At 36.2% G+C, this 18,740-nt stretch overlaps 1 protein-coding gene across 3 annotated transcripts in view; it reads left to right on the top strand.

Moving 5' to 3' along the window:
* Positions 1-18,740, top strand: part of GALNT13 (polypeptide N-acetylgalactosaminyltransferase 13) — a 550,480-nt gene that overhangs the window by 220,333 nt on the left and 311,407 nt on the right. For all 3 annotated transcript variants that reach the window (XM_043576749.1, XM_043576748.1, XM_043576751.1), the window contains exon 4: positions 3,396-3,564. In XM_043576749.1, the coding sequence (XP_043432684.1) occupies positions 3,396-3,564 (169 nt within the window). The remainder of the gene's footprint in view (positions 1-3,395; positions 3,565-18,740) is intronic.

Genomic DNA, 18,740 nt, shown 5'->3' on the forward strand with positions numbered 1-18,740 from the left:
TATTAAAGAAATGCAAATTGAAACAACACTAAGATACAATATTTTGCCTATCATATTGGGGGAAAAGATAATAGATACTACACAGTGCTGGCAACAGTATGGAGAAAGCAGTGCTCTGATTTTTCTGTAACTGGTAGTGCCAACTGGAAAAACTTTTTTGGAAGTCAATTTGAAAATACATGTTTAAGTCCAAATATTGCATATCCTTTGGCTCAGCAATTTTATTTATAAATGCACCATGCATGCATACTAACACAAACATACAACAATGTATGTACAGAAGTATTTGCTGAGTGAGTGTTGAGCTTTGGCTCCCGAATCAGACAGACCTGGGTTGAAATTACCATTCCATTACTTTCTAGATATGTGACCTTGGGCAAGTTACATAGCATGTCTAGATTTCACTGTCCTTTGAGGATTAAATGAAATGATGTCTATAAACTGTGTAACAAAGTGTGTAACACCTTAAGAGATGTTTTTCCTCCTTGTAATGATGACAATGTTATTATAAATATGCAGCATCACTGATAATGGTAAAGAACTAAAAACAACCCCATTATCCATCAACCTAATAAACTTAGATTGGTTGAATGGAATACAACATAGTCACTAAGAAGAAGAAGAACAATCTACATGGAACAAAAGGCAAAAAATACTTCGAAAAAATCAAGTTTTAGTATTAATAGTATTATTCCATGTGTGTGAAAAGGCACAGTAATAGGGGCACCTGGGTGGCTCAGTTGGTTAAGTGACTGACTTTGGCTCAGGTCATGATCTTGCAGTTTGTGAGTACAAGCCCCGTGTCGGGCTCTGTGCTGACAGCTCAGAGCCTGGAGCCTACTTCAGATTCTATGTCTCCCCTTCTCTCTACCCCTCCCCTGCTCATGCTCTGTGTCTGTCTCTCAATAATAAATAAACGTTAAAAAAATTACAAAATAAAAGACACAGTAATATATTTTGCTACTTTATATCAACAGAGAGAGAGGAAAAGGATATGAACCAATATATTAACAGTGATTATGTCAGGGAAGTGAAATAATAGGGCACTTTGTTTTCTCTATTGTAGTTTTGATATATTTTATGCTTTTAAAATCATTCCTTAGTGTATCCAAGAGTCAAAAATTATCAAAAAATAATATTTATGATTATGTTCTTTACCTGAAAATTAGAAGGACTCGTGAGAGAATTACAAGTATTGTGGAATCAATACTTAAGAAATCCTAGAAATGGACGGTACCTCAATACTTATCCTAGTCTAGCATCTCACAAAGACCACAAATTCACTGAAAACCAACTCCACCAACTTAATCTGATTTTAGGGATAATAAGCTTACTAAGTCCCAAAGCAAAGTTTTACTGTTAGAAATTTGTTTTTTTTTCTTTAAATTTTTTTTTACATTTTATTTATTTTTGAGAGAGAGAGAGAGGGAGAGAGAGAGAGCACGAGTAGGAGAGAGGCAGAGAGAGAGGGAGACACAGAATCTGAAGCAGGCTCCAGGCTCTGAGCTGTCAGCACAGAGCCTGGCACAGGTGGGGCTTGAACTCACGAACCATGAGATCATGACCTGAGCCGAAGTTGGACGCTTAAACGACTGAGCCACCCAGGCGCCCCAGAACTTTATTTCTTAAATTGAATAAAATGTGCTTCCTCATAAAATTCCTGCCATCATTTCTATTTTTGCTTCATACAGTGAATGAGGCTTTTTATAAACTTTCTTTAAAAGACAGCTTTTTAAATAGTTTGAGGTTGAAGCATATATCTTTTTCATTTAAAATTTTCCTAGTTGTTACTATTTTTCCATATGTAAGAGGATTTCCAGGCTTATCACCTTCTTGGTACCCCTATCTGAAGATACTTGGAGATACCTAGTGTCTTTTATAGGCTGACTCATGACATTCCAAAGTCAGGATAACCTTTCAAAGAGAATATTAAACTAGGTGGCCCAACTGTATATCAGTACTAATAATATCCAGCTTGATGTTCTATATCTATGAATGTCAAGTCAAATGTTTCTTTATGTTCTGGATTTCAAACCTATTCTGTTATTTTGGAATTATATTTTTATGAAAGGCTATAATTTACAAATTATTTTCATAGGCTTTATATACTTTATAGTTTTTATAATTTTTAAGATAGTCTGGGTCCAAATATTTTCCCTTTTAAGTAATGTGGGAACTAATTTCAGTAAGATTAAGGTGTTAGAAACTATAATATGGCAACATATTGGAAGAGTCAAGATCAGCCTTCCTTTCATTTTAACTTAATTTAACATCATTTATGAAGAGTAAATTGAGATTATATTAGGATTGACTGGAACTTTTTTCTATTACATATTTATATACATACATATGTGTGCAAACAGACACGTGCATGTACACGTGCGCGCACACACACACACACACACACACACACACACACATTGACGCATGCATTTTGGAGCAAGAAGGGACATTAGTGTAGTGATATCTTGCGAAATATGACCAGAACATTAGCCTGTATGTGTGATCCTGAGTTCTCTTAATAATCTTTTTAATATTGATTTATTTTTGAGAGACATAAAGAGACAGAGTGTACATGGGGGAGGGACAGAGAGAGGGAGACACAGAACACAAAGCAGGCTCCAGTCTCCGAGCTGTCAGCACAGAGCCCAACATGGGGGCTCGAACTCACAAACCGTGAGATCATGACCTGAGCCGAAGTCGGACAATTAACCTGCTGAGTTCCCAGGTGTCCCCTGAGTTCTCTTCATAAACAGTCAAGCCCAGTATCTTGTGAAGTTCCAGTTATGGAGCACATTGTGTCTTAATCTAACTTGGCATTTGAAATTATATGTCACCATTGTGAAAGTTCTCTTATTTTTTGAAAATGCTTTGACAGAGAAATCAAATTGCATTTGGGATGAAGGATTATCAATGTTGCTTGCTTTTATAAAGATGTAGTGGCAGTAGATATGTCAGATATCAGACCATTGAAATGGATGTGAACATAAATTTATCTTGGTATATTTTCAAAAGTTCTCTTTTCTTTTGTTCAGTTTGGTCTGCCTAGTGTCCAAGTTCATCCCTTCTCTAATAACTTTATATTAAAAACTATGACAGAGAAGTTTTAAATTTTGGTGGTTTGTATTGCTTAACTATCAAGTCTTAATGATTAGTCAGCTCTTATAATATGTCTAGATTTAAAAGACAGCATGCAGCACTGAGATAATGAATTAAACTATGTTGTTTCATTAGTATAGTATATGGTTGTAAGTAAGCAATAAAGACTTGATGATTGTATTATTAAGCCAGTGTGTAAATAATAGACATCAGATTCTAATTAACACATGAGTTTATTTATTCAGTTCATTATCTGTGTGTTTGTATGTGTGTGTGTACCTGTGTGTGTCTTACAGCTGTTATTTCGAGAAACCAAGAAGGGCCAGGAGAAATGGGAAAGGCTGTGCTGATTCCTAAAGATGACCAGGAGAAAATGAAAGAACTATTTAAAATCAATCAGTTTAACCTTATGGCCAGTGATTTGATTGCCCTTAACAGAAGTCTACCGGATGTAAGATTAGAAGGGTGAGTTTACATGTGTTATATAATCTTATTTTTAGTAACCTCCCTATCTCACAGTAGCTTAGAACTTCTAGAACTCTGTTTTTGAATACCTGTGCTGTAGCGGGGATGAACTGTGCATGCATGTGATGGGAAATATAAACCAGTTTCTTCTCCGGCAGAGCAGAATATTGTACTTGCAAAAATATCGTGGGAGACACAACTCTAACAGGTTTCTCTTCATGAGATGCTTTTTTTTTGTTTTGCTTTATCTTGCCAAATACTGAGTAAACAGGATTTTTGATAGGTTATGTGGTTGCCTGTATAGAAAGGTCTTATACTTTGTATTTGAAAACTATAGGCTTTGCTGTTCCAGTGTAAAAATGGCCAATTGCCAGTATGATTCTTTGACCTTTTAACATTATTTATTATGGATTCCAGCGAATTATGGTACTATTTTATAATTAGCATGCTCAGTTATCAGCCATGGAAGAAATAGTCACTTGGAAATAATAATACTGCATGCAAAATAATGTTGAAAAATTCAACTTGTTTGTGATTAACTGTAAGTCATGTTCTAGATAGTTGAATGAATTTTAAATGGATATAATAAAAATTAGAATATTTAGTGGCAGTATTGTCATCCTAATAATATAGTCCTTAGAAAAGATAGGTCCTGAGACTTTAGAAAATCTCCAAGTTTACAAATATGTGCAGAATACATTTCTACGTAAACAGAAGTTGTTCTTTTAGACATCTAATGACTTTCTCCATATAGAATAAAATAACAGTTAATGCAAATAAAATTTACCACCTATAATGGGTTGTATTACATTAGTAATATAGTGATATTATCATATTTATCATATCTCTTTTTTTTTCCTTTCTAAATTACTTCAAAAAATACCAAAGTAATCAAATCTTGTTGAGATGGTCGGGCTGGATTGTCAGAAGGTTCATTTGATAGCTAAGTACTGATTTTGTACATCCTTGTATGCTTTTGTCTCTCTCAAAAAAAACCTCATAAATAAGTACATATTTTGCACATTTTTGGTCTCTAACAAATGACTAAAATGTGAAAATTACATTTGTGCATTTCAAAGATCTATAGCATTTTATAGGTAGTTATGTCTATATTTGCATATTTGTACATAGACACATTTGTATTTTTAAAGACCTACAATAAGTTTATTCTTCTAAACAATTTTGAAACATTTTAGATGCTAAGCTTATGCCATAATAATTGTGCATTCCTCACTTTCTTTTATATACTATGTTGTAATAAAATGGATACAGGTGATACCCTTTCAGGAAAACCACCTAAACAGTATTTCAAATTTTTATGAAATCTTTATTTGCAACTATCAGAACATAAATTTTATATCAGATCTGGGATACTTAAGGAAACAACTGCCTTAGTACAGAGCCATCAGTTTAAAAAAAGGAGAAGAAAAATGTTCATTGAGCATCATTTAAAATATTTGTGACCAATGGCATTTCTTCTTTTATGAATCCCTTAGTAAATTAAGTGCTTGAGTAATTATACCTTAAAATATAGAACAATTCAACTTTTTAAAATGGAAAATTTAAATGGATTACTGTAAATACTACACAAAATGCAATATTTACTGTGGTTGTTTTTATTTATTTATTGTGTGTGTGTGTGTGTGAGTTGGATACATCTTTATTACAAGAATTTCTAAGCACCATGAGCCTCTTTTTTTAAGTTGAGATATAATTGATGTATAAGATTGTATTTGTTTCAGGTGTACAACATAGTGATTTTATATTTGTATATATTGTGTAATGATCACCATAATAAGTCGAGTTAACATCTATCACCACACAAACTTTTTTCTTGTGTTGAGAAACTTTTCAGATTTACTCTCTCAGCACCTATCAAATATGCAACATTGTATTATTGACTATAGTCATCATGCTGTACATTATTTATTTTATATGACTTATTTATTTTATAACTGGAAGTATGTACCTCTTGACCTAATCCACCCATTTCTCCCAGCCCCCAAACTTCCTCCCCTCTTGCAGCCACCAATCTGTTCTCTGTATCAGTTTATTTCTTTTGTTTTTAAGATTCTATCTGTAGGTGAAATCATACAGTATATTTCTTTTTCTATTTGACTTATTTTACTTGGCATAATACCCTTAAGGTCCATCCATGTTGTTGGAAATGGCCAAATTTAATTCTTTTTAATGATTGAGTATTCCATTGTATATATACCACTTCTTTATTCATTTATCCATTGATGGAAACTTGGGATATTTCCATACCTTGGCTATTGCAAATAATGCTTCAATGAACATAAGGAGGGTGCATATGTGACTTCAAATTTGTGTTTCTGTCTTCTTTGGGTAAATAGAAGAGAAATTGCTGGATCATATGCTGTTCCTATCTTTAATATTTTAAGGAAACTTCATACTGTCTTCGATAATGGCTCCACCAATTTATATTCTCACCAACAGTGCACAAGACTCTTTTTTTCTATATTTTGCCAACACTTATTTCTTGTCTTTTTGATATTAGCCATTCTGACAGGTGTGAGGTGATATCTCATTGAGGTTTGGTTTCCATTGATTAGTTATATTAGACATATTTCAGGTGCCTGTTGGCCATCTGTATGTCATCTTTGGAAAAATGTATGTACATATCCTCTGTTCATTTTTAAATTGGATTATTTGTTATGTTATTGTTTTTTATGAATTTGTTATATTTTGGATATTAAGCCCTGATCATATATATGATTTTCAAATATTTTCTTACATTCAGTAAGTGGTCTTTTCATTTTGTTTGTGGATTTCTTTGCAGTACAGAAAAAATTCAGTTTGATACAGTCCCAACTTGTTTATTTTTACCTTTCTTGTTTTTGACTTAGGAATCACAACCACAAAATCATCACCAAGATGATGTCAAGTAGCTGACTGCCTGTATTTTCTTCTAAGAGTTTTATGGTTTCAGGCTTTAATATTCAAGTATTTTAATCCACTTTGAGTTAATTTGTGTCTATGGTGTAAGATAGTAGTCTAATTTCATTCTGTTTCTTGTGTCTGCCCAATTTTTCTAACACCATTTGTCTTTTCTTTAATGTATTTTCTTGCCTCCTTTGTTGTAAATTAATTGGCCACTATATGTGTGGGTTTATTTGGGGGGCTCTCTATTCTGTTCTAATGACCTCTGGGTCTGTTTTTATGCCAGTACCATACTGTTTGATTACTAAAACTTTATAATATACTGTGAAATCAGGGAGCATGATGCCTCCAGCTTATTTCTTCTTTCCAAATATTGCTTTGGCTATTTGGGATCTTTTGTGGTTCCATACAAATTTTAGGATTGTGTGTTCTGTTTCTGTGAAAAAAGCTATTGTAATTTTGAATAGGGATTGCATTAAATCTGTAGATTACTTTGGGTAATATATGCATCTTCCTTCACCTATTCCTCCTCTTCCTCTTCCCCCGTCCCTCTCTCCCCCTGTCCCCACTCCTCCCCCTTCTCCCTTTCTCCTCTTCTCTTCCTCCTCCTTCTTCTTTTCTAATTGCTCAGGTTAGGACTTGCAGTGCTGTGTGGATTAAAAGTGGTGAAAGTGGAAATTTTTGTCATTTTCTTGATATAGAGGAACAGCTTTTCACTGTTGACTATATTAGCTATGGGCTTGTCATATATTGCCTTTAATATGTTGAGGTATGTTCCTTCTATACCCACTTTATTGAGAATTTTTATTTTAAATGGATATTTAATTTTGTCAAATGTTTTTTTTCTGCATCTATTGAGATGATCCTATGATTTTTATCCCTTGTCTTGTTAATGTGGTATGTCGTATTGATTAATTTGCAGATGTCGAAGCATCCTTGTGTCCCAGGAATAAATCCCACTTAGTCATTATGCATAATCTTTTTAATATTGAATTGGGTTTGCTAATAATTGTTGAGGATTTTTGCATTTTATGCACATCGGGGATGTTGGCCTATAATTTTCTTTTTTGTGGTGTTCTTGTCTGGCTTTTGTATTAGGGTAATGCTCGCCTTGTAAAATAAGTTTGTAGGTATTCATTCCTCTTCAATTTTTTTGGAAGAGTGTGAGAAGGATATGTATTAAAATTTTGAATGTTTGGTAGAAAACACTGGTGAAGCCATTGGATCCTGGACTTTCATTTGATGGGGGGTCTGATTATTAATTCAATCTCCTTACTGGTAATTGATCTGTTCAAATTTTCTCTTTCTTCATGATTCAGTCTTGGAAGGTTGTATGTTTCAGGAATTTATTCATCTTTTCTAGGTTGTCCAGTCTGGTGGTGTATCATTGTTCATAGTAATCTATTTTGATCCTTTATATTTCTGTGGTATCAGTTGTAACTTGTGCTCTTTCATTTCTGTTTTATTTATTTGGGTCTTTTTGTTGTTGGTGGTGAGTCTAGCTAAAGGTTTATCAATTTTGTTTACCTTTTTAAGGAACTCACTCTTCCAGTGATATTGTCTACTGCCTTTTAGTCTTTATTTCACTTGTTTCTGCTCTGATATTTATTATTCCCTTCCTTTTTCTAACCTTGTGCTTTGTTTGTTCTTCTTTCTTTAGTTCTGTTTAGTGTACAACTAGACTGTTTGAGATTTTCCATATATTAAGGTAGGTCTGTATCACTATGAACTTCCTTTTTAGAACTGCTTTTGCTGCATCCTGTAGATTTTATATGTTGTATTTCCATTTCCATCCTCCAGGATTTGTTTGTTTGTTTTAGTTCTTTTGATTTCTTCAGTTCCACATTAGCTGTTTAGTAGTATGTTGTTTAATCTGCACATATATTTTTTTAAAGTTTATTTATTTTGAGAGAGGGGAGAAGGGCAGAGAAAGAAGGAGAGAGACAGAGGGAGAAGGAGAGAGAGAGAGAGAGAGAGAGAGAGAGAGAGAGAGAGAGAATCTCAAGCAGGCCCCATGCTTTCAGAGTGGAGCCTGACATGTGGCTCCATCTCACAAACCGTGAAATCATGACCTGAGCTAAAATCAAGAGTTGGTCACTTAACCAACTGAGCCACCCAGGCACCCCAAGTCTCCACATACTTAAAAAATTTTTTCAGTCTTCTTCTTAAAAATGATTTCTACTTTTAAACCAGTGTGGTTGGAAAAGATGCTTGATATGATTTTAATCTTGTTAAATATATTTAGACTTGTTTTGTGGTCTAACATAAGATCTATCCTGGATATCTATCCATGTGTCTCTGAGAAGAATGTGTATATTGCTGTTTTGGGTGGAATGTTCTGTATTTATAGAGTCCACCTGGCCTAATGGGTTGTTTAAAGCCAATATTTCCTTATTGATTTTCTGTCTGGACAGTCTATCCATTGATATAAGTAAGGTACTAAAAACCCTATTCTTACTGTATTACTGTTAATTTCTCCCTTTAGGTTTGTTAATATGTGCTCTGTATATTTAGGTGCTTCTTTATTAGGTGCATAGGTATTTATAAATCGCTGTATCTTCTTGTTGGATTGATCCTTTATCATTATGTAATACCCTTCTTTGTCTTTTATTATAGTCTTTGTTTTAAAATCTGTTTTGTCTACGGATGCCTGGATGACTCAGGCAGCTGAGTGACTGCCTCTTGATTTCGGCTCAGGTCATGATCCCAGAGTGGTGGGATTGAGCCCCACACCAGGCTCTATGCTGAGCATGGAACTTGTTTAAGATTCTCTCTCTCACTTTCTCTTTCTCCTTCTGCCCCTCTCCCTTGCTTATGCTATCTCTCTCTCTAAAATATAAATAAATAAATAAATAAATAAATAAATAAATAAATAATCTATTTTGTCTATGTATAGCTACTGCAGCTTTCTTTTGGTTTCCATTTGCATGAAACATCTTTTTTCATCCCTTCACTTTCAGCCTGTGTATGTTCTTACATCTGAAGTGAGTTTCTTGTAGTCAGCACATAGGTTGGTCTTATTTGTTTCTTTGTTTATTTTAATCCATTCATCCAGTTTTTTTTTCCCATTGGAGAATTTAGTCCATTTACGTTTAAAATAATTATTGATAGGTATGTACTAATTGCCATTTTGTTAATTGTTTTCTGACTATCTTGTAATTTTTTAGTTACTTTCTCTTCCTTTTTTTTCTTCTTTTTCTCTCTTCCCTATGGTTTCATGACTCCTTAAAGTTATGCTTAGATTCTTTTCTCATTATCTTTCATGTATCTTCTACAGGTTTTAGATCTGTGATTACCATAAGGCTTACATATAACAGCCTATATAATCAATAGTCTATTTAAAGTTGACAGCAAGTTACATCTCAACATATTCTAAAACTACATTTTTACTGCCAGCCCACACATGCATTTTAATTTTCATGTCATGCTTTTTATTTTCATGCAAACTTCATTTGCATCTTTTTATTTTGTGTATCCCTTAACGAATTATAGTTGTTTATACTGCTTTTGCCTTTTAACCATCACGCTAACTTTACTAATTTAATCCACTACCTTTCCTATATACTTACCTATACCATCAAGATTTTTACTTTCATATGTTTTCTTGTTACTCATTAATGTTTTTTCTTTTCAACTTAAAGTAGTCCCTTTAACATTTTTTGTAAGTCTCCTGTAGTAGTGAGGAACTCCCTTAGCTTTTGCTGGTTGGAAAACTATCTTTCTGCTAATTCTGAATGGTAATCCTGCTGGGTAGAGGATTTGTGGTTGGAAGTTTTTTTGTTTTTTTGTTTTTTGTTTTTCCCTTCAGCTTTTTAAGTATATCCTGTACCTGGTGAAAACTCTGCTGATCATTTTATGGGGGGTTCTCTCATACATATCAAGTCCTTTTTTCTCTCGTGGGATTTAAGATTTTATTTTTATCTTTAACTTTTGATATTTTAATTATAATGTGTCTGGTGTTGATTTCTTCCAGTTCATATTATTTGGAACTCATTTGATTTCCTGGATCTGGATATCTGTTTCTTCCCCAGGTTAGAGAATTTTTCAGCTATTATTTCTTCAGATTAGTTTTCTTCCTCTTTCTCTCTTTATTCTCCTTCTGGTACCCCTGTAATGTAAATGTTTTATTTGATGTTGTCCTATTGGTCCCTTAAGCTACTTTCTCTTTTCTAAATTTTTCTTTCTGCTACTCTGCTTTGGTGAGTTCCACTACCCTGTCTTCCAGATCAATAATCCTTTTTCTACTTCCTCTAGTCTGTTGTTGAAGCACTCTTATGTACTTTTAGTTCAGTTATTTCATTCTGCAGCTCTGTGACTTCTGTTTAGTACTTTCTTATATTTTCTATCTCTTTGTCAAAGTTCTCACTATGTCTCCTGGTTCGGTGAATATCCTTATACCATTACATTGAACTCTTTATCAGTTAAGTTACTTATATTCCTTTCATTAAGTTTTTTTTCCCTAAGGTCTTGTTCTTTTATTTGGAACTTATTTATCTGTTTCTTCATTTTCCTTGATTGTTTGTGCCCATGTATTAGGAGAGAGGCCTACCTCTTCTAGTCTTGAAGAAGTGGCTTTATATAGTAGATTAATCTTCTCTTTCAACCTTGTCCTAGCTCTTGGTTGTGTCTTGAACCTTTGGAGTTGTCTAAATAGCCTGATTTATTCTTGATAGGTCCCTGTTTTTGAGGTTGTATCAAAACCTGTCATTGTTTCAGAGGGAGGGATCTTAGCCCCTACTTTCAGGCTGATTGGAAATGAAACCCTCAGGCAGCAGCTTTTGAAGTATGGTAATATATACAGTCCTGTAGGACTACAGTTGTAAACCTGCTGGCCTCCAGATTGGGGGCATTTCCTTGGCAACATTTGCAAAAATCAAAACTCCTAATGATTGTATAAACTTCTTTCTGGGAGGTGCTAGCTGGCTGTAGCAAGGTCCCTGGAGAACAGAAAGATGGCATCCCCTGGCCTCTGTTCTCTAAGATCAACTCTATTCCCTCTGTAGATATCTGCTGAACTGGCAGTCTGCCCCTCAGACTAAAATTCCAGGACAAGCAAGTAGGCCTTTTCACAGAAGATTCAGGTGTTTCAGTCTTCTGTCTGTGTTGTGCCCTTGGGTTATTGGCTGCCAAAAACCACCTTTTCAATTGTTTCAGTACTGTAGGGCCCACAAATGCAACCTCCCCTAGCCAACATAGATCAACACTCAAGAGGTATCCCCTATATGGACTGGGCACACCAGCCAGCTTTAATGGAGCAATGGGGATCATGCGCTATGTTCCCATTAGTTTTAGTGTGTTGTGGGTAGTGCTGGGCCTGGGCATGCCTGCCAGCTTTATTGGGTCTGTAGGATAGCACTGAGGTGGGATGAACCTCCCAGCCATAGCAAAGCCATGGAGAGTGCAGGGTTGGGACATTCTCTCTGGCACTAGCAAGATAGAGGGAGAGTGTAAAAAAATGACACCCATAATTAGTGACACTACTAAGTAGAATGAGATCCCCCAAATGGTTCTCACTGGCATCTCCATCTCCAGAGAGTCCCAACAGGCTCCTGCCTCTCTAGCAGACACTTGAAGATTAGCAAATGAATCTCTTTCACATATGGTATCATGATTTTCAAACTGCTGGTTTTGCACAGGTCTTGGGTGCATGAGTCTACATGCAATCTCTTTAAGTGTAGATTCTCAGCTTCCTACATCCCTTTGGGTTTCCTGGACACCAATTCTGTTGGTTTTCAAAGCCAGCCATTCTGGGGCCTTGTCCCTTCAGTACAGGTCCTAAAGGCCAGGATGCCTGATGTGGAGCATGTACCTCTTGCTCATCAGGGAGAAACTCTGTATTTGTGAGATCTGATTATGATCAGATTGTGGATTGTTGATTGTGGGTTGCTATGCTGGGGTGAGGATTTTGGTGAGACCAGGCCTTTGCCTTTCCTACCCATCTTAATGTAACTCCATTATCCTTTGTTGTGGAGAAACTGACAAGCTGGTTTTCAGGTCTTTTTTTTTTTAGAGGGAAGTGTTCTATATGTAGCTGTAGATTTGGTGTCTGTGAGAAGAAGTAAGCTGAGGATCTTTTGTGTCACCATCTTGAACTACCTCCTGTGTACTGTGATTATTAGTGCTTGAATTTTGAGATTTTTAAAATAGTCTGTGAAATAATATTAATGAAAAGAATACTTTTCTATTTTATGTGCCACCATAATTTATGATATCAGTAAGAAAACATAAATGCCATCCAAACTTTCTAGACAAATCGTCAAATGTGTGGAGGCTTATTGCAGATATTTGCAAGTCATGTTGAATGACTCAATTGTGTGACTGTCTGGGAAAAATTAATGTTGAAAAACACATCATGAATCAGATATCCAAACTGTTAGTTAAAAGATGTACAAATCTGTCAATACTTGTTTAATGTAGAAAATATCTTTTTTTTCAATTTTAGTATTAAAGTTCAATTTTTGAATAATTATATCTTAAAAAGATATGAACACATTAAAGTAGCCAAGTGATGACTGATAAATTATATAAAGGTGTACAAAATTGGTATTGAGAAATAGTTGTTAAAAAGAACTTAATTTTAGTGGAAAACTTGAATTGATATCTACTTACAAAGTGTCTGAATGACACAAGCAGTGAATTCATTAAAATATCTCAGCCTATTTTACTAGAATATACCCTTAAACTGGCTTGACTGAATTCAGAGATTATCCTAAAAGTTTAATGTTGTGTGTACCCTTAATATCAATCTACAAATATTTGAAGATATGTACAGAGCAAAAAAATTAAGCAAATATCCCATGTTTTCACAGAGAAGGGACAAGATGAAAATATTTTTTCTTGGAAGTAATTGTTTTGTTTTGTTTTTTTTTTTTTTTTTGAAATATGTATGAGGATATTTTTATTTTTTTTATTTTTTTTATTTTTTATTTTTTTTTGTTTTTTTGTTTTTTTGGTTTTTTTTTATTTTTTTTTCTTTTTTTTTTTTTCTGAAATTTATTGACAAATTGGTTTCCATACAACACCCAGTGCTCATCCCAAAAGGTGCCCTCCTCAATACCCATCACCCACCCTCTCCTCCCTCCCACCCCCCATCAACCCTCAGTTTGTTCTCAGTTTTTAACAGTCTCTTATGCTTTGGCTCTCTCCCATTCTAACCTCTTTTTTTTTTTTTTTCCTTCCCCTCCCCCATGGGTTCCTGTTAAGTTTCTCAGGATCCACATAAGAGTGAGACCATATGGTATCTGTCTTTCTCTGTATGGCTTATTTCACTTAGCATCACACTCTCCAGTTCCATCCACGTTGCTACAAAAGGCCATATTTCATTTTTTCTCATTGCCATGTAATATTCCATTGTGTATATAAACCACAATTTCTTTATCCATTCATCAGTTGATGGACATTTAGGCTCTTTCCATAATTTGGCTATTGTTGAGAGTGCTGCTATGAACATTGGGGTACAAGTGCCCCTATGCATCAGTGCTCCTGTATCCCTTGGATAAATTCCTAGCAGTGCTATTGCTGGGTCATAGGGTAGGTCTATTTTTAATTTTCTGAGGAACCTCCACACTGCTTTCCAGAGCGGCTGCACCAATTTGCATTCCCACCAACAGTGCAAGAGGGTTCCCGTTTCTCCACATCCTCTCCAGCATCTATAGTCTCCTGATTTGTTCATTTTGGCCACTCTGACTGGCGTGAGGTGATACCTGAGTGTGGTTTTGATTTGTATTTCCCTGATGAGGAGCGACGCTGAACATCTTTTCATGTGCCTGTTGGCCATCCGGATGTCTTCTTTAGAGAAGTGTCTATTCATGTTTTCTGCCCATTTCTTCACTGGGTTATTTGTTTTTCGGGTGTGGAGTTTGGTGAGCTCTTTATAGATTTTGGATACTAGCCCTTTGTCCGATATGTCTTTTGCGAATATCTTTTCCCATTCCGTTGGTTGCCTTTTAGTTTTGTTGGTTGTTTCCTTTGCTGTGCAGAAGCTTTTTATCTTCATAAGGTCCCAGTAATTCACTTTTGCTTTTAATTCCCTTGCCTTTGGGGATGTGTCGAGTAAGAGATTGCTACGGCTGAGGCCAGAGAGGTCTTTTCCTGCTTTCTCCTCTAAGGTTTTGATGGTTTCCTGTCTCACATTTAGGTCCTTTATCCATTTTGAGTTTATTTTTGTGAATGGTGTGAGAAAGTGGTCTAGTTTCAACCTTCTGCATGTTGCTGTCCAGTTCTCCCAGCACCATTTGTTAAAGAGGCTGTCTTTTTTCCATTAGATGTTCTTTCCTGCTTTGTCAAAGATGAGTTGGCCATACGTTTGTGGGTCTAGTTCTGGGGTTTCTATTCTATTCCTTTGGTCTATGTGTCTGTTTTGGTGCCAATACCATGCTGTCTTGATGATGACAGCTTTGTAGTAGAGGCTAAAGTCTGGGATTGTGATGCCTCCTGCTTTGGTCTTCTTCTTCAAAATTCCTTTGGCTATTCGGGGCCCTTTGTGGTTCCATATGAATTTTAGGATTGCTTGTTCTAGTTTCGAGAAGAATGCTGGTGCAATTTTGATTGGGATTGCATTGAATGTGTAGATAGCTTTGGGTAGTATTGACATTTTGACAATATTTATTTTTCCAATCCATGAGCAGGGAATGTCTTTCCATTTCTTTAAATCTTCTTCAATTTCCTTCAGAAGCTTTCTATAGTTTTCAGCATACAGATCCTTTACATCTTTGGTTAGATTTATTCCTAGGTATTTTATGCTTCTTGGTGCAATTGTGAATGGGATCAGTTTCTTTATTTGTCTTTCTGTTGCTTCATTGTTAGTGTATAAGAATGCAACTGATTTCTGTACATTGATTTTGTATCCTGCAACTTTGCTGAATTCCTGTATCAGTTCTAGCAGACTTTTGGTGGAGTCTATCGGATTTTCCATGTATAATATCATGTCATCTGCAAAAAGCGAAAGCTTGACTTCATCTTTGCCAATTTTGATGCCTTTGATTTCCTTTTGTTGTCTGATTGCTGATGCTAGAACTTCCAGCACTATGTTAAACAGCAGCGGTGAGAGTGGGCATCCTTGTCGTGTTCCTGATCTCAGGGAAAAAGCTTTCAGTTTTTCCCCATTGAGGATGATGTTAGCTGTGGGCTTTTCATAAATGGCTTTTATGATCTTTAAGTATGTTCCTTCTATCCCGACTTTCTCAAGGGTTTTTATTAAGAAAAGGTGCTGGATTTTGTCGAAGGCCTTTTCTGCATCGATTGACAGGATCATATGGTTCTTCTCTCTTTTTTTGTTAATGTGATGTATCACGTTGATTGATTTGCGAATGTTGAACCAGCCCTGCATCCCAGGAATGAATCCCACTTGATCATGGTGAATAATTCTTTTTATATGCCGTTGAATTCGATTTGCTAGTATCTTATTGAGAATTTTTGCATCCATATTCATCAGGGATATTGGCCTGTAGTTCTCTTTTTTTACTGGGTCTCTGTCTGGTTTAGGAATCAAAGTAATACTGGCTTCATAGAATGAGTCTGGAAGTTTTCCTTCCCTTTCTATTTCTTGGAATAGCTTGAGAAGGATAGGTATTAGCTCTGCTTTAAACGTCTGGTAGAACTCCCCTGGGAAGCCATCTGGTCCTGGACTCTTATTTGTTGGGAGATTTTTGATAACCGATTCAATTTCTTCGCTGGTTATGGGTCTGTTCAAGCTTTCTATTTCCTCCTGATTGAGTTTTGGAAGCGTGTGGGTGTTCAGGAATTCGTCCATTTCTTCCAGGTTGTCCAATTTGTTGGCATATAAGTTTTCATAGTATTCCCTGATAATTGTTTGTATCTCTGAGGGATTGGTTGTAATAATTCCATTTTCATTCATGATTTTATCTATTTGGGTCATCTCCCTTTTCTTTTTGAGAAGCCTGGCTAGAGGTTTGTCAATTTTGTTTATTTTTTCAAAAAACCAACTCTTGGTTTCGTTGATCTGCTCTACAGTTTTTTTAGTTTCTATATTGTTTATTTCTGCTCTGATCTTTATTATTTCTCTTCTTCTGCTGGGCTTAGGCTGCCTTTGCTGTTCTGCTTCTAGTTCCTTTAGGTGCGCTGTTAGATTTTGTATTTGGGATTTTTCTTGTTTCTTGAGATAGGCCTGGATTGCAATGTATTTTCCTCTCAGGACTGCCTTTGCTGCGTCCCAAAGCGTTTGGATTGTTGTATTTTCATTTTCGTTTGTTTCCATATATTTTTTAATTTCTTCTCTAATTGCCTGGGTGACCCACTCATTCGTTAGTAGGGTGTTCTTTAACCTCCATGCTTTTGGAGGTTTTCCAGACTTTTTCCTGTGGTTGATTTCAAGCTTCATGGCATTGTGGTCTGAAAGTAAGCATGGTATAATTTCAATTCTTGTAAACTTATGAAGGGCTGTTTTGTGACCCAGTATATGATCTATCTTGGAGAATGTTCCATGTGCACTCGAGAAGAAAGTATATTCTGTTGCTTTGGGATGCAGAGTTCTAAATATATCTGTCAAGTCCATCTCATCCAATGTCTCATTCAGGGCCCTTGTTTCTTTATTGACCGTGTGTCTAGATGATCTATCCATTTCTGTAAGTGGTGTATTAAAGTCCCCTGCAATTACCACATTCTTATCAATAAGGTTGCTTATGTTTATGAGTAATTGTTTTATATATTTGGGGGCTCCGGTATTCGGTGCATAGACATTGATAATTGTTAGCTCTTCCTGATGGATAGACCCTGTAACTATTATATAATGTCCTTCTTCATCTCTTGTTACAGCCTTTAATTTAAAGTCTAGTTTGTCTGATATAAGTATGGCTACTCCAGCTTTCTTTTGGCTTCCAGTCGCATGATAAATAGTTCTCCATCCCCTCACTCTCAATCTAAAGGTGTCCTCAGGTCTAAAATGAGTCTCTTGTAGACAGCAAATAGATGGGTCTTGTTTTTTTATCCATTCTGATACCCTATGTCTTTTGGTTGGCGCATTTAATCCATTTACATTCAGTGTTATTATAGAAAGATACGGGTTTAGAGTCATTGTGATGTCTGTATGTTTTATGCTTATAGTGATGTCTCTGGGACTTTGTCTCACAGGGTCCCCCTTAGGATCTCTTGTAGGGCTGGTTTAGTGGTGACAAATTCCTTCAGTTTTTGTTTGTTTGGGAAGACCTTTATCTCTCCTTCTATTCTAAATGACAGACTTGCTGGATAAAGGATTCTTGGCTGCATATTTTTTCTGTCTAGCACCCTGAAAATCTCTTGCCAATTCTTTCTGGCCTGCCAAGTTTCAAAAGAGAGATCAGTCACGAGTCTTATAGGTCTCCCTTTATATGTGAGGGCACGTTTACCCCTTGCTGCTTTCAGAATTTTCTCTTTATCCTTGTATTTTGCCAGTTTCACTATGATATGTCGTGCAGAAGATCGATTCAAGTTACGTCTGAAGGGAGTTCTCTGTGCCTCTTGGATTTCAATGCCTTTTTCCTTCCCCAGTTCAGGGAAGTTCTCAGCTATGATTTCTTCAAGTACCCCTTCAGCCCCTTTCCCTCTCTCTTCCTCCTCTGGGATACCAATTATGTGTATATTATTTCTTTTTAGTGTATCACTTAATTCTCTAATTTTCCCCTCATACTCCTGGATTTTTTTATCTCTCTTTTTCTCAGCTTCCTCTTTTTCCATAACTTTATCTTCTAGTTCACCTATTCTCTCCTCTGCCTCTTCAAGCCGAGCTGTGGTGGTTTCCATTTTGTTATGCATTTCGTTTAAAGCGTTTTTCAGCTCCTCGTGACTGTTCCTTAGTCCCTTGATCTCTGTAGCAAGAGATTCTCTGCTGTCCTGTATACTGTTTTCAAGCCCAGCGATTAATTTTATGACTATTATTCTAAATTCACTTTCTGTTATATTATTTAAATCCTTTTTGATCAGCTCATTAGCTGTTGTTATTTCCTGGAGATTCTTCTGAGGGGAGTTCTTCCGCTTGGTCATTTTGGATAGTCCCTGGCGTGGTGAGGACCTGCAGGGCACTTCCCCTGTGCTGTGGTGTATACCTGGAGTTGGTGGGCGGGGCCGCAGTCAGACCTGATGTCTGCCCCCAGCCCACCGCTGGGGCCACAGTCAGACTGGTGTGTGCCTTCTCTTCCCCTCTCCTAGGGGCGGGATTCACTGTGGGGTGGTGTGGCTCGTCTGGGCTACTTGCACCCTGCCAGGCTTGTGATGCTGGGGATCTGGCGTATTAGCTGGGGTGGGTAGGCAAGGTGCTCGGGGGCCGGAGGGGCAGGCTT

The sequence above is a fragment of the Prionailurus bengalensis genome, chromosome C1 (genome assembly GCF_016509475.1).
Source record: "Prionailurus bengalensis isolate Pbe53 chromosome C1, Fcat_Pben_1.1_paternal_pri, whole genome shotgun sequence".
Taxonomy (NCBI): domain Eukaryota; kingdom Metazoa; phylum Chordata; class Mammalia; order Carnivora; family Felidae; genus Prionailurus; species Prionailurus bengalensis.